The following is a 17,632-nucleotide window of genomic DNA, read 5'->3' on the forward strand; positions in this document are numbered from 1 at the left end:
TTAGAATACAAAATGATTTTACATCATGCATTATCAGCAATAAATCTTCATGTTCCCCTTGTCATTGCCTTCTAGAAGACAATTCTATGACAAAAATCACATGATATTATGTAACAATCGATGCTCCTAAACCACATAAAACATCTAGCCCAATGTCAATTATTTTTCCAAATAAGACAAATTGTATCATTACCAATCAGGAACATACAACCTTCAAATTGAAAATTCCTCACAGCTACAAAAATATGAGTACAACCCCAAGTCAATAATCATCAAGGGTGGATGGATATAAGTGAGATTTATCAATTTGCAAAAGTCAGCTGGCTCTACTCTGCTGTTGGTACTTCCCATTCTGTCATTTTACTACTACAACAAAAATTAGATGAGCGACCATGAATCTGAAATATATATACACAGCACTAGTGTATATTCAACAATGTGTCACCCACGCATTAAATCGATGTCAACATGGGAATTACGCATGTCCAATGGACGCGATGTCGACCAAGGATTTAAAGATGGGGGGGTTGGAGGAAGGTTTTGATTTGGTGAGATGCTGCTATTCAGTGAAACTGGATTATGAACTCCCTGGTGATCTGACTCCACAGCAACTTCTGAACCTTCTGAGGATTCCTTTTTCTTGTTCTTTGTCTTTGATCCACCCCATAGAAAACTCCCAACTACCACCTATAGTCATCACTAATTCAGTCTAGCCATCCAAAAGAAAACTAGGGGGATTGAAGCAGCAGATCTAAGATCACATGGCCAGTTTGTTAAAAATTTAAAGGTTTGATACTTTTTCCGTCCTTGCATATTTTTTTTATTTAAGTCCTTACAAATTACATTTGTTTTATTTTTCGTCCTTTAAGTGGTTTAGATAACACTTTTTTCCCTGTTCAAAGTGCTATCTAAAAGGCTTTAAGAACAAAAAACAAAAAGAAACATAATTTGTTGTAAGAACTAAAAACAAAAAAAATCGCAAGCAAGAAAAGCAAAAAAACACTAAATTGCAAGGACTAAAAAAGTATTTAAGTCAAAATTAAACAATATGATTCTGATTAGAGATTTTAGAAAAAAGTATAAGCTAATTTATGTTTGTTTACAATCATAAAAATCACTCTTTAAAAGAAGCAGCTGATTTTATGAGAAGCTATTCAAAATAGCTTTTGATTATTAGAAAAGCTGAAACAAATGCATGAAAAACTTTTAAAAATGATCATCTTTTAAGAAGTGGTTTTATACTAAAAGAAAACTGTAATAAACGAATCCATAACTTATTATATTGAGTAACTGCAATTTTTTAATTTTTAACAAGGGGGGATCAGAGATGTGTATTCAATCTATAATATCATCATATTTTATGGCAACACTAAGAATGCTGTTACCTGAACAGGACTTGATGCAATAAGCACTCCACCAACTCCACCACCAATGACACGACCATCAGGACTAGCAAGGGACACACTCAATCCACCAGTTCGATTGCGTGAGCCACCATTATCGGTGACCAAGTAAGAGCCTGACAGACACACTATCTCAAAGCGCCCCTATCAAATTCAGAAGTCCACCAACAATCAATATTATATATTATATATGCATATGAATATATATGCAAGGTTATCAAACTCAAGAGTCTACTAAACTCGTGAGAGCTCCAAAGACTCGACTCGTAGACTTTTATGAGTTTACTTCATATAAAAATAATAACAAAATACCTATAAATAACATACCAATTAAACATTTCAACAACATAACAAAGCAAAATAGTAAACCATAAATTTCACATTGAAAAGAGAGTTTGCACACGAGTCTACTCGCAAAGGATAAATAAACTCATAGTTGTAAGAGTTAGTGAGTTAACTCAAGTTTGATAACCATGGATAAATGAATAAGCTTATCGCAATAGAGTTATGATTTGGAAAAAGGGTAAGAATAAAACAAAACAAATGATACTCGTTAATACAAAAGGTTGGAATCTATGATTTTTACTAGGAAGACAAACAATTACAGATGTTTCACAATCAACATATGTGAATTAAAGTAGGATGATCAAATATTTGCGGCCATGGTAAGGTGAGTAAAGCCCTCATTTTAAGCTCCTAAAAAATATTTACTTACTAATAAGTAATAATATTTTTTTAAAAAAAACAAGGTGAATACAACACGTACTTTAAGGTCCTGAAAAATATTTACTAATAGTGGGTACATTTTACTAGTTTGTGTGCTGTATTTTCGTGTCTCATTTTTCAGCAAGAAGCAACATATATATTGGCAAACCAGCCACAACGTGCAGAAACAAACACTTGCAGCAATAAAGTTAAAAAACAAATCGAAACTGAAAACACCCACTAATATTTTTCAAAAAAAATATTAATTACTTGATATCTCTTTTCTTTTCCCATAGAAGAGACATATATATATATGTGTGTGTGTGTGTCCCTTCATTCTCTCCATTCGTTAATGCAATTCTCTCTTTCCCCTTGTACACAGTTGTGTTTCTTTATTTTCCCCAATCTTTTCTTCTGCTGGGTAAAAAGATTGCAGCTTGCTTATTAGGATTTAAAATGAAATTGATTACGATAATTTGATACGAAATTTTGCATTTCAAAAAGTTTGACAGATCAATTTTAAATCAAATTTTAATAGTTTTAATAAATTATTTTAATTGGTTTAAAAAGGGGTAACCAAAAAAATTGGTTTATAGAGGTCTTATCTTAAAATTTGCTTTAGACATAAATAAATGTTAGGTCAGCCCTGTTTGAAGCCAACATTTTCTCCCATAAGTACCCACCAACCAAAAAAGGCATGGTAACTCAGTCAAAATGATTCAATGGCAAAAGATTATTTTGTTTCTATCTTCCAATACATTAAAGTTTATTTGTGCCACTTAACCATATCGTATGCATGCAAGTATGAACATACATTCTAAGGAATGCCTTATTTATGCAACAAATATCATACTTCAAGTTTGTTTTTTAGAAGAAAAATTAAATTTTATACAAATTGGAGTGAGAAAGAGCACAAGGTGTACCCCTCCACTCACATATCATGATTCAAGTTCAAAACACGGTTTCATTCAGTCTGGCATTGTAGAAGAGCTACAACACATGTTCAAAGGCTCATATAAAACAATTTGAAATGTAGCCACAAAACGGTCTTAATTTGCAGTAATGATGCTGGTATCAACTTCCATGCATGAAATGAATTCTTAAGGAATTCTGCTAACATAACAAAAGCATGCATCTTTTTAAATCAATCAATCATAGTACCTCCATAAAGGATTGCCATTTGATTATGTGGAGTATTTTGTATGCATAATGAGGGGTATGGGTCTTTATGTAATCCCAGTTCAGTATGAACCTATAAGTGTATCTATATCAACACATACATAACACTGAGAAAGTGCTAAACCTCGTATGTGACAGTGCCACCTGAAGTTGATGGCTGACGAAGTGTGACAGTAGAGACAGCACCATTGGCTGACAAAATGCATACAGCTCTAGCTCCCTGCTGAGAAAATGCCATGATTTTTGTTGTAATGTCCTACAGGGTAAAAAAGTTCAGAAGAGTAATTCACCAATATTTACATAAATACCAGAAGATATGGCACAGTGCCAATCAATAAAGCTTGGTTTTGGCTTTACCAAGTCTACTTTTGCTTTTAAGAGAAAAATAGTACAAACATGAATAACTGTTAAGTATTTAACATTTTATTTATCATTATTTCAAGAGACCAATAGTACATAGCGCCACCTTTCTAGGGCCAAAGATACAAAATTTTGGTTGCATAAATAATAATAATTAATATATACAGCTTCATGTTAAAAAGAAAAATATTGACAGAAATCACAGGGTAATGTTTGTTTAAATCCATAAAAATATTAGGAATCATATAGTTTTATGAATCTTATTATATCATTAGTCTAGGCTTGTACTAGATATACAACACCAGCACTTGACCAAGAATAACTAGTATAAATAGGTATATTAGGCTAGCCAGTGAATATCACATTCCAAATCAACAAATCATCATATAATAATATTATCATTTAGAGCCTTGAACTAACAAAATAATATCATTCAGCATATTTCTCCCTTCTCTCTTTTTCATCTACTCTCCCAACAATCATAATAACATATACCACCAAAACAGAGAAATTTATTCATTTTCAAAAAATAATATCATTGTCACATACTTCTCCACTTGCAATATTGATTATATGAGGAGTGAATCCCATCCCAGCTGAACCAGACATCAATTCACCTGGCCACAATTGAATTAACCACTCAAAACATCAAAAACAAAAGTATATAAATCAATCATCTATAATCAGCTTTAACAACAAATCTAAGTTGGGTTGTATAGACATTCACTAGGTTAAAGGGTGCAAATGCAGAAATTTACTAACTTATGAGCCATTATGTTAAATGTAAGTGTCACCAAATATAGTTAGAATTCTAACTGACTTCTGGATAGAATTAGATAGGCTGTAATTTTCAGGGCCCATTAGGGGGACCACCCAGGATCCCACAAGTGGGTCCTAGGCTTTACCAAAGAAACAATAAGTTGTAATATTCATCCAAAGAAAGGAAGAAATAGAAATCTAAGGGCCTGTTTGAGAAAATGTTTTCTGTCTTCATTTCTTGTTTTCACTTTTAATTACAAAAGTGACAAATTGTTTTCATTTTATTTTTTGTTTTCAAATATTTGTACAAGAAACAGTGAAAACAAATTTTCATTGTTTTCCCCATTTTCTAAACAAACCTTTGAAAATAGAAAATAAAGTGAAAACAATGCAACACTTTTGTAATTAAAAGTAGAAGTAAAAATAATGATTAAAACAAAAGCATTTTTTCAAACCAAACAACTCCTAAAATCTCATCGGTCATGCTATGATTGCTTTTACTTCACCAATGTTGTCCTAGTGAAATTGTTGTTTTTTTTTTTTTTATCAGCGAAATTGTTGTTATTTAAATGCTAATAACATTCTTGCAACTTTTCTTATTACAAGTCTACAATTTTATGAGCTTGTATTGTATCCCATGCTCAACCTATTATACTGTAACATACAATTCAGATCACTTATCTCACATATACATTTGTGTGTGCATACTTGGTTAGAAACTTTAATTTGTCAATATAGTGAAATATCTTTTCCAAATAACTTGATTATTATAATCTGAGGCAGTAATTACTGAACAAGGTAACAGTGCATGTTTTGGAAAGATTAATGTAGGGAAATGATCTTTTTTTCTCTCAAAAGTGATAAGAACCTGGAAAAATAATTATTTCTCTAAAATAAGCAAAACTAAACACACAATTGTTTGCTGTCTACAATTCTACGGAAATATTGGAAACTGGAAACGTACAATGATATACAAATAGATGACAATCAACCAATTTAATTCTAATCACATTTATCAAAAAATTAATAAAAAAAATGCATCTCTCTCTTGGGGATCAGCAAAATTTTAAATTCAAGGAACATAATACTCCCTCCATCCCTAATTATAAGGCCCTTTCAACTAATTTGTGCTCTTTAAGAAAAATAATTAATTTACTTAATCACATTAAATATGTCAATTATTTGTACTATCATTTTAAAATTACCCTTTTCTTATCTCTCTATCCACTTAGTTGTTTTTCATTAAAGTTTGGAGAGAGAATAATTAGGCGTATTTAGGGAAAAAAATAATTAATACATCTAGAAATTAAAAAAAGGCTCTTATAAAAAGGGACAAACAAATTTCTAAAAAGGATCTTATAATTAGGGACATGGAAGTATATAGCAAACTATGTAGGGATTTAAAGGCCATTGTTCATTCAGGCCATTATGATACTAGCATGTCAACATAAAAAAATCAATAAACAAATATTCAGCTAAAAATGAACTTTCAACCAAATAACAGTTTGATAAGGATTTGCAAAATTTTAAACTGATAAACCTTTCAGCTTCAAATAATTATCACCTATAACAGTTTAAAAAACTAAAAAAAGTTGCATTGCAATAGAGATTTACCAAGAGAAGCCAATTGCTGTTTCTTCCCAGTCCCGGGTGGGCGCCCTCTGCCCCGTTTCTGGCTTTGTGTCAAGGCTCCAGGATAGCTAGATGATGTTGGAGTTGGAGTCAATGCCAATGACACACTTCCGTCGGTTCCATATTTCCTAGGCCTTCCTCTCTTCCTCTTAACAGGTTCCCCTGGAGGTGCCCCAGTAGGAGCTCCCACATTGACACCATGAGCTGAAATTGCTGAAGATTCCAATGGCAATGTGGATCCAATGGTACCACCACCAATGCTGGATTGAAATGGTAAATTTGGATTAGAGATTGGACGCATATTAGGCGAAATATGTAACTCAGGTGGTGCTCCAGATCCAGGTATTCCTCTTTGCTGCATATAGTAAGACCCGGATAACGCCATTTGGTCCCCACGATCCATGGCATTTACTTCAATTGCCTTCAGAATCTTTCACAGGAAACTGACACCCCAATATTCAGTACACCAAAAGTTATCACCTAGTTCTGTTCCCAAATAGAGTATAGTGACAAATTGTGGAGGAAAAAAACACCAACACCTCAAAATACCATAAAAAGTATGAAATCCAATGAGCAATGACCAACAAGAGTGTCAAAAAAGTGCTTAAATTACATCAGCTGTAAGTAACTGTATCTTGAGAAGAACAACTATAAGTCCTTAAAATTAAAAATACTGAAGCTTCCAGCAGATAAAATTTCTCATTAATGGCACCATATATATAAATTAAACATATGAATCCACACATATACAAAATAAAGCATAAAGTAGAAGATAGATCCTAGGAAAAGAAGGAAAGCCAAGAAGGCATCAACACAACACAAGAGAACCACTCTCCAACCACAATATGACATGTCTAACAGAAGACAAAAAAAAAACTATGTACAGCTTACCAAACTATAAGAAACAACAAAAAAAGGCTTCATGTTGAAGATAAAGGACTAGAAGAACATGAAAAAAGGTCCACTCTGACCAACACCCATCAAAAACCTTAAACACCAAGCAATACAAGTGCCGACACCCAGAAAATCACCACCGCAAAAAAGTACAAGTGAAACAAAAACAAAATGAAGGAATTACTCTAGGCCAATCCCAATGCCATAAAAAGCTTCCTAACCCAGTTCCAAAAAAGAGCAGAAAATGCCGCATCACACCAAAGGGACCCCCAAAATCACAAAGAAAAACAAGTAAAACATCAGCCACAATGGCTTTTCCATGGAAATTTACACAAACTTTGGAGAACTGGGTTCATAATTAGAACAGATTCAACTCCCCAAACACACAAAAGAGAGAATGCAACATGGGTTTCAGAGAGCACAGAGAAAAGGGAAAAGGGAATCATACTAACATTTTAGGAACAGGATCAAAAAGCTGTGGTGCACATTCACAGTTCCACCTGTGAAGAAATGGAAGCTAGTGATTGATTCAGTTGAAAAAAAGTTGAACAGTTTTTTTCTTTTCCTTTTTCTTTTTCTCTTGGGGAAATGAAGAGTGGTGGCAGAGTTACACAGAGAAGGAGAGGTGAGAGAACCACTGTGTCACTGTGTCAGTGTGCACTGCAAAGAAGCAAATTACTCCACAACAATGGAAAAAAGATATTAAATAAATAAAAAAAGAAAACATCAAAATTGAAAGGATAAAATATATATAAAAAAAAATACTTTTTCTTTTCTCTCTCTATATAACTCTTTTTGCAGTGTCTCAGCTGCAAAAGTCCTTATCCGGTTGCATATTTTTCTAGGGCTACCCTCTCTTTCTCTCTCTAAAAAAAAAGGTTTTTTTTTCACTTTCTCTCTCCTTCTTTTTTTTTGAGTCGTGATATGATGATGACGATGCTCTCTCTCTGTGAGTGTGATGTTTCTGGGATTTAAGAAAGGGGTTGAGAAACAAACAAAAGTTGAACAGAAAAAGCACTTCTTGTTTTGGATAATACTGAAATATTTAATTTATTTTCGAATAATAATAATATAGTATTTATTATTTTATTTATTTTCGAATAAGAAAATTAAATGAATAAGAATTGAGATTTAAAAATGGGGAAGTTTGGGTCCATGGGGATTGTGAAGAGAAAAAGGGGACAATCTCTATCTACGCGCCCTGCTTGTAATCTAGTGTGCATCAGTCCCACTGAGATTGTGGTGTTGCCTAAAAGCTTGGCCTCAATATCATCGAAAATATCTACTAGTATATTTAACTTTGGAGAATCTATATCATGTGCCCACATTATTATATGTAAGATATTACTAATATTATAACTAGAGTTTCGTGTTTCTTTAAATTTTTTAAATAATAAAAAAATAAAAATTAAAGAGTTAATAAAAAATGACAAAATTAAAAATTAATAATATAAAAGTAATGGAAAGTTAATGTAAGTTAAAAGAAAATTTTGGAATTTAAGAAGTAATTTAAAGGTAAAATTGTTTAATAAAATATGTAAACCAAATATAATAATTTTCTTTATTAATAGTTATAAATTACTTAAAACATCGAAAGTCAATTGTATAGGGACTTCTTCAGTGTAATGATAGAAAATTTAAATAATTTAAGTAAAAGACTTACAAATTGTACCAAATAAGTAGTTAATTCAAATAATATTGAATTTCATTTCTTTAAATAAGATAATATATTTGAATTTGGTAGATAAAAGAATATAATTAAAACAAAAAAATTTCACTAAAAGTGAAAAGTGAAAATTTTCACAATATTCTATATTCCGGGAAATCACATTCTCAAAATTATTATAACCGAGAATGTCATTTGTGTGTGTTACATAAAGTTTTATAAGAGACAAAAAGGTAGTTTGGACTTGAAGGATGAAAATTAATACATTTTAAAGTGAAAAAGATTAAAACTAAATAAATTTTATAGGACTAAAATTCAACTTTTCAGATTTTAGAGTGATTTTACCCATTATAAATTTATGCCTATAAATTAAAAAGGTATGAAGTTCTTATTATTAATAGGCAAGAGTTCCTTAATACGCAAAATAAAAGAAATCATTAAATTGATATATTATCAAAGTAAAACTCTAAATTTGATTAGGGAATGACTTCAATATTATCTATGGTATTGTATTAAAGTTTTGTCTATATGAAAAAGATATTATCTAACCTAGAAAACTCACTTTAGTATATTACAATCAAAATGAAGAGACAAATTCTCGAATTAAAATGATGATTAAGGAATGATTGAGTAGGTTCTTCCCTCTTGATTGTAAATGCACCAGCATGCATGGGATTGGTCTGAGAGAGAGTAAGCGCGTGGCAGTTGGGGGCAGTGACAAAGAAAGGTGTGAGCTGACTGAAAACGGGATAAGGCCACAACCGGAAGGAACATGGCTGACATTGTGTGCATTGTATGTGATCCCAACCCCTTTCAATATTATATGGCAATGGCCCATCCACCCCACAACCAACCTAAATATCTATCAAAACTTCACCCACTGAACCTCCATCACACAAACCTCTTGGACAAAGAATCTCTTCTATGTTCATATTCCCATCACCCCAGAGGCCATATATCATCAATACACATTATACATTTCCACTCTCTCATCATCTCCTCAAAAGGGTATGCTGTTTCTGTGATGATTTAAGTTAACAATTTTAATCTTAGCCTTCTATAGTTTCTTTTAGCTTTAAAAAAAAAAACAATCCATGTAAAAAAAAGTGAAATTAACTCTCCATTCTGATGTGACTAATTATTGTTAATTAGGTAATCTATTAAAGCAATTACTATACTTTAACTTCATTGTTCAATTATATAATGGCTTCATTAAAATAATTTAATTTATATTATATACTTTTCCAACTTCAAATCATTAAGCATCAGCAGCATCATCGTTAATGTCACCTCATCATATATATTGTCTATTTTAGTGTTCTGTTTATCATGATTTTGTCTTTAAAAGATACATCGGTAGATTAAGTGATAGAAAAATGTTTATAAACTCTCCTTGATTTTAGTTTCTAATTAATAAGTGATATGAGACTTTTGGCATATCAAAATATAGTTGGTTGGCATAAAATTATTTCATCTTTTTTAATGATATTGAGTTGAAATCCTAAATACATAATTATATTAAGTATTTAAAAGAAAAATTATTATCTATAATAGTTATATTTAGTTTGCATAGAACTGCTGATGAAAAATAATTCTAATGGAAAAAAAATGACTATGACTGTCGTTCATGAACTTAAAGTATAATGATAAAATAACATAAAAGAGACAATCGTACTCGAAGCAATATATATAAGTTTGAGCATTATTTGAAGTACTTAAAAGTTAAAACTGTTGTAAAAAAAGAGTTAAAACTGTTATTTTCCACATGTTATATTATAATAATGGACCAGAATTTGATATCAATGTATCTACCCTTTCCTCTGTCCAATTAATTAAATGAAGGGGAAAAAATAAAAAAAGAGATCTCAATCGCTAGTATAAAGTGAAGATATAATTAAAAAAATTATTGATTTGACCCACGTGGATCTTATATTAGATTCCTCATCCAAATATGGAATTACTTGAATTCCCAGTTTATAGTATAATATAATAATTTCCTAACTTCGAAAGACATCTTTAATGTTTTTATATTGCATTGGACGACTTGCCCACGAGCAGATCTAAAGTTGTCCTTATTAGTACTTATGAACTCTTCTTTTTTTTCTTTTCTTTTTTTTTACTATAATGGCAAAATATATATGAAGTCTTTGTCCATATTGATGATTGTTGCGGAAGATCCTCATGATATATTTTGAGGATAAATTCTAATTCTCGGTTTATATATAATAATAATAAGATCCTAACTTCCAAAGACATTTTTAATGTTTTTATATTGCATTGGACAACTTATCATCTTGTCCACGAGCAAATGCAATGTTGTCCTTATTAGTACTTGAATTGGGAATTACTTTTTTTTTTCTCTTTTTTTATCACTTCTGACAATGATTTTTCACTATGTTCATTTTCTTTATTCGAACTGATTTAACGTAACATCCAAATTACAACCAAGACACACTCAATTAGTTTTTAATTAAACGCATTTTTAAACTTAAATTATCCTTTAAGTTTTTGTGGGGTAATGAAGTTTTCAAATAATAAGTTTTTATAATTTTAAAAAACTAATATTCGAGTACATTTGTATTACTCATTAATAATTGGTAATTCTTATTAATATTAAATTTTAATAGTTCATTTAAAAAACAACAAATACAAGGATATTAAATTATATTATCTATCAAGTAAATTTGTATTATTTATTTGAATATTTAAATAAGTCATCAAAATTTAATAGAAAGTTGCAAACATGCTGATATATAATTTGCTGGAAAGTAAAGGTACATTTTAAAAAATGGGATTATGAGAAGTTCATTAAATTCCTTAAGATATAAAAACTTATTTAGAAAATAACAAAATAATAAAGTCCTACAGAGTAACTTTAAAAAAAAATCAAAATATACATGCTAATTAAAAATAAAATAGTAATTTCATACCCACCGTTATTACTCTTTTTTTTACAGAAACTTGCTCATATCATCATTTCATTCAATAAAATAAGTTCGCATAGAGAGATAGAGAAATGTAGGAGGAAAAAATAGTCACATAAATAGTCAAACAAGACACATAGTCAAACAAGACAAATAGTCACATAAATGTGATTTCCACAAATGGTGCATATTAAATGTGAAGCACTGTATTTATGGCTAGACTTATTTCACATTGAATGTCGGAGAATTATTCCTTTTATTTGAAATTTTAATACATGTGTTACGATTATGTAAAATGTTTGCTATTAGTATGTTTTTAATTAAAAAATAAATCGATAAGATTCTGTCCAGCTTTATAAAGAGAAATATGAATAAATTTTTACATAATTTTTTGTTTGTTATTATTTAGACAAATAGAAGGAACAGTCAAATTTCTCACATTTCAAAGTTTGGTAAAGAATTTTATTTTATCATTATACACTTGTGAAATAAAAGGTTGATGATCTCTTCTTTTTTTTTGTTTGTGAAAGGAAACGATTTCTTAAGCAAGTTGACGATTTTTTTTTCTTTAAATGCATTGTTTTTCTTTAAATGTATAGATCCCTCTTACAATGAATAAGCTCAAAACAATAATGCGTTTTAAAAAAACTCGTCAAATTTATATATATATATATATATATATATATATATATATATATAATAAAATAAAATAATTTTGTTTTTTTAATTTGTTTCTTTTTCTCTATTTTTAGTTTTGAATTAGAATATTATATTTCACTTGTTGGTTTTTTTATACAAAAATAATATTTCTACATCAATTGTTACCACAATTGATAGAAGATCACTTTCTGATTGTTTGTGACAAAATTGACGTAAAAAAATCAATTTTTATATCGGTTGTGGTGAGAAATGAAGTTGAAAATGCACAATTTGGAAGAGTTTTAGAATTTTATGTGGATGTTTTTCGTTTTAGGCTCCTAAGTTTTCATTTATATATGTGTATAACAGTGATATTATGAAAATAATATATTAAATTCTATTTGTAAATCTTGCATAATTTTAATAAAATTATTTAAGTACAGAATAAGATATTTAGGTTATTATTTCAAATTTCCAATTAAACTAGAATTCAAAATTCTCAAAATATCTCTTTATATTAATTCTATTAAGCGTTAAACATTCATAATTTATTCTCTTTATATTATTTTGAGTTTAAAATGAATTTAATTATCAAATTAATCTATTAATACCAAGTGAAATGCTGAAATTATTTTATTATAAAACTTTAATTAATAAATTTGTTGTTGATCAGTTGTTCAAAAAGTTAGAAATAATTAAAATAAAATAAAACTTGATATCAAAGTAAGACTCAAGTATAAAATTTGTCTTAAGGCCTCAAAAATTCTGGACACAGTCCTGTATATCATATTGAATTTGTGGTTTAACTAACTCTAGTATCAAAATCACTGATTAAAATCACGAAGAGAAGGGACTGCAGTGGACCAATATCATATTATATGGTTGCATATCGAAGAAGATACGCGATTGAATATGACAATATCAATACATCTACATCACAGAAATGAAAACTAAGAGAGCAAAGACTTTGGATGAGAAAGTAACGGAACCTCAATATAAAATAATAAGGCAAATTATTATTATTATCTTCAATCATCCATTTTGAGAAAAAGAATATAGAGAATATATAAATAAAGATATAAGAGAGGGGTGGGAGCTGGAATGGCTAACATATGTTGGCTGATGAAGCAAATTCCACCCTCTATCTACTCTATTGAGAGGAATAAAGTGGTGTCATATATAGTAAAGAAAAAGGTTTCTCTATAAATATGAGTATTTTGTTGACTCATCAGTTGTTATTTGTTAGGAATTCCTTCCAAATCTTTCTTTGCTAATAATAACTAAGCAAAAGAAATTCACTGTTACAACTTACAAGTAAATTAAACAATCACCAAATCTATAAAAGGACGAGCTAGCACTCCTTTCATGACGATACAACGTCACTATAATTATAGCTATATATTATGACTAATAATTAGAATAAAGTCACGGATCAACCAAATGAAGAAACAGATTTGTTTTCTCAAAATAATATTTTGTCTGTTTAATTAGAACTGCACTTTAATTAAATAATGAAAGCATGTAAAAGATTCCTGGACTGAAAACATTCGCTAAAACAGTTGATATAGTTTCGGAGAATAACAAAAAAGAGCAACCTGATTATTTCAAAACTGGAAATTACTTGATTTTGGTATAATGAACTATTTTCTTCTCATAAAAATCTCGATATTATCAGTAAACAACATCAATTTTTTTTAAATGGTGCTATTTTTTTAAAAAAATTTAATATCCTATTTATTTTTTTAATGACCAAATTATTCATATCACAACTTATCATTTAAAGTTATAAAAACTCATCAAATAAGTCATGCATCAAAAGTTATAAACAAAATATACAATACACCAAGAGTACTTAAAACATTTGTAAACCAAATATATCATAAATGTGTTCAGAATGTTCCAACTCCCACAAAATATACCACCAAAACTTATAAACAAAAATTTACATATTGATAATAGTATAGTGTAATATACTTTAATTGCAAACAAATCCAAAATAAAATAAAGTTAGAAGTTGCATCTAGGTCTAGCTTGCAAATTTAGTGATTGTGTAAAAGTCCTCCATCAATTTTTAATTTTTGCAGTCTTCCTCCAATTATTATAAACAATCATGCACTCCGTAATCTTTTTCAAATTTAGATGGATGAATCCTGCAATTTTCATAAATGAGTATATGGTACTTTACACATCCTGACATTAACATTAAATTCATATCAAACATGTATATGATTTAAAAATTTGACAGACAAAAAAGTGCTTAACTACTTACTAAAAGTCACTTTGTATTCACTCAATAGGACTTTAAAAGTGACTAAGTTAGAAATTTGGTGGTACAAGGAGTGTCATTTAGAATTTGCTTTTGGTCAAGTTGTTTTTGAAGACAGTGAAGAAGAAAACACTATGTCCAAATGGGTCTCATTAATAAGCATTTTCATGTTAGTAATATGCACAAAGTCCCATTATTAGTATTTGTATATCCAGAAAATAACACATGTTTTCAGCAACATACACAGAAAAAAGTATTTTCATGTTAGTAATACACACATTAACAAGAAGCAATACACAAATCAAAACAAGAAATGGAAATCATCAAAACCAAAAACGAGCCCTAACTTCTCGCTTACCATCACCATCAAAACCTAACTCAAAAATAAACATTTATAAAAGACTAACCTTTCATGACCGAGAATGAGAACAAGAACGAGAACGAGAGTGAGTAGAGCTGTGAGTGAGAGCGAGAACGAGAGTGCGAGAGTGATAGTGAGAACGAGAGTAAGAGATGATAGCTAGAGCGAGGGCGAGAACGGTGTGGTCATGCCACCGTAGAGAGTGCATGAGAGTGAGAGTAGAACGAGAGATGAGTGAGAGCGAGAAAGATGGGTGACAGTGAGAACGAGAGTGAGCGATGGTTCAGAGTGAGCGCGAGAAGAGAAAAAGATAGATTTAATTTAATCAACACAACGTCAGTTTTCCAAAAAACTAACTTTAACATAATTTCGTTAACGTCGATTTTTGAAAAAATCGATGTTAATGTGAGTTTGTTAACATCGTTTTTTTTATATAAAAATTGATGTTAACATGAGTTCATTAGCATCGATTTTTGTTAACGAACTCGCGTTATTTACAAATATATCATCGTATTTTTATTATTAATATCGATTTTTGTTAACGAATTCGTGTTAAAAAATCGATGTTAACGTAACGATGTTATATCTATTTTTTCTATTAGTGTAGACCAAAACACTTATTTATGAATGGAAGTTTAGTCCCAAGAAAAATTTATGTAAAGATTTCCAAGTGATCAGTTCATCATGTTCAAATAAATTGAAACTATACAAATGCACTCCATGTGTATTAGTGTAGACCAAAACACTTATTTTTGAATGGAAGTTTAGCCCAAAAAAAATTTATGTAAAGATTTCCAAGTGATCAGTTCATCATTTTCAAATAAATTGAAACTATACAAATGCATACATATAAATACTACAGTTTTGGTTACTTTAAAATTTGATTTGATGTGATGCACTCCATGTTTTTCTCATATGTGTTCCTGTTCCAAACAATTATTCTTAATCATATAAGTGCTAAATTTCATGATTTATTTCATTTAGTTTGTTATGCCTTCAAGACTACTACACGGCATGGTGTTAAAATTCTCAAAACCCTCTTTTATGATGCTGAGAATCTGATATAAACGGCTAGCAGGTCAGTCCAATTGTTTGTACTTGTACCATATTCAATATTGTCGTCTTTATGATGAGTACAAAGGCATATGTTGTTAATGCATCGTACGAGAGAAATAAACACCAATGTCATGTTGAGATATGGCATGCGAAGAAATTGTGTGTGTTAGATATTGGGAATTAGGATCCTCTACGTACAGTTATGTAAAAATCTAGTGCTTTGATTTGATTTATCATATAATAATGTTATCTTTTAAAATTTATATTTAGTATTTTTCATCTTAAATAGAATATAAGATTTTCACATATTATCATAAAAAAATATAGTTAATTCACTATTACTTCATAAAATTAGATAATATTAATATAATTATTTCTAGTAATTAATTAATTTTAGGAGAAAACCTCTGAAAAAAACTTGAGGAAAAAATAAAAGAGACTGAATAAGATTTCTTTCTTTTTATTTTTTATTTTTTTGAGAAGAGCTGAATAAAATTTCTATGTACCCCTAAAATAATAATATTTAAACAAACTCAAAATTCTAAAATTAATTCATTTAGACCTTCAGTTTTATCTGACAAGGAACCGTACGTTGGTGAGTAGAAAGATCTCTATTCTCTTATCTCTAGATTGTTGCATGCACGATTGAACATGATATTTAGACCCGATCGAAAAGAAAACAACACCATGTGCGTGTGATATGACTGCACTGGGTTGGTCATTGAACCACCAAGCAACACACACATTCAACAATCTTTTCATTCACAGAACTTTTCCCCTCTTCCACAAATAATGTCCACTTCTGCACAGACGCCACACAGCAAAATAATTACACTACGCTTAAAATGATGGCAAAAAGTGTTTTTATTATTCACAGCATCTCAGTATACAACATTATGAGAATTTAATTTGATTGTTAATTACATATATGAATTATATTCTTCCTCATTGAAGAAATGATAATTATGATGAACAATATGTATCTTAAACTGCATATATTGCATTGCTGCAATTAATTGGACATTCTCGTTGATGTAATTGAGCTATAATGAGATTCTTCCCTGATGTAAAACAGTAATTGGATGATATTGTTAATATCACAAGTGATTTACAACCAATTTTGTTTTGCACAAATCTCTCAATGATATATATTTTTTTCAATAAACAACAAATACATATCCCTATATTGTAACTGCTTACAATTTGTTTTGTAGATGATATTGTTTTTACCCGTTAATTAAAAGTACCAACATTCGTTGTCTAAAGATGCATGGATTTATGAGGTAGTGATCCTATGATAGAAGCAAGGAATATGGGTTACGGTCATTATCTCTTGTATTAAGCCTATCTTAGTGGGTTGATTCTGAAATATTTATAACATAATAAATAATAATCTTAAAACATATGTAAAAACCAACATAAGCCATATTAGTCATTGTAATTGTTGTGTTGGATATATATATAAGGCCTTAATAAATGGATCCATTTCTCAAATTTTGTGGGTAGGTGTGAAGAGATCGAATTGCTTTCTGCACCATACGTTTTATTACCTATACCTCCCTGAACTTTATAACTTGACCAGACATGAAAGCCACCGAGGAAATACATACTATGAAATTGTTTTTCAATAAATGAATGTTCTTGTTCTTGATTGGATTATCCGCAAGCCTATGATTTAGTTTTTCGGATCACATAATTGGTAGGTGTCATGTAATCATTCCCAATTTGGTTGTATGGAATGTTAAGAAAAATATGAATTCTGGACCATTGTGAAGGATTATTTTTTGG

General features: G+C 29.9%; 1 protein-coding gene across 3 annotated transcripts; it reads right to left on the minus strand.

Annotated features, from left to right (window-relative positions):
• LOC100802542 (AT-hook motif nuclear-localized protein 9) lies at positions 1–7,875 on the minus strand. 3 transcript variants are annotated; one of them, XM_041012127.1, is made up of 7 exons: positions 7,698–7,873; positions 7,385–7,592; positions 6,021–6,481; positions 4,197–4,264; positions 3,412–3,543; positions 1,386–1,547; positions 1–687 (listed from the first exon to the last, which is right to left on the minus strand). In XM_041012127.1, exons 3-7 carry the CDS (start codon positions 6,439–6,441, stop codon positions 442–444), a joined length of 1,029 nt encoding a protein of 342 aa, XP_040868061.1. In that variant the 5' UTR covers positions 6,442–6,481; positions 7,385–7,592; positions 7,698–7,873; the 3' UTR covers positions 1–441. The 3 variants fall into 3 exon arrangements, with proteins under 3 accessions (XP_040868061.1, XP_006602788.1, XP_003552386.1); XM_006602725.3 differs by having other exon boundaries at positions 6,021–6,524; positions 7,698–7,871; XM_003552338.4 differs by having other exon boundaries at positions 6,021–6,524; positions 7,385–7,875.
• Positions 7,876–17,632: the final 9,757 nt, after the last annotated feature.

This window comes from Glycine max, chromosome 18, assembly GCF_000004515.6.
Source record: "Glycine max cultivar Williams 82 chromosome 18, Glycine_max_v4.0, whole genome shotgun sequence".
Lineage (NCBI taxonomy): Eukaryota > Viridiplantae > Streptophyta > Magnoliopsida > Fabales > Fabaceae > Glycine > Glycine max.

Bases quoted from the DNA above. Each gene is read 5' to 3' on its own strand.
- LOC100802542 (XM_003552338.4), bottom strand. From the start codon at position 6,441: ATGGATCGTGGGGACCAAATGGCGTTATCCGGGTCTTACTATATGCAG. The intron at 3,544-4,196 runs GTATGTGACAAT...TTTACCCTGTAG, and splicing joins TCAATATTGCAAGTGGAGAA to GACATTACAACAAAAATCAT. The intron at 1,548-3,411 runs GTTTAGCACTTT...TGAATTTGATAG, and splicing joins GTGGCACTGTCACATACGAG to GGGCGCTTTGAGATAGTGTG.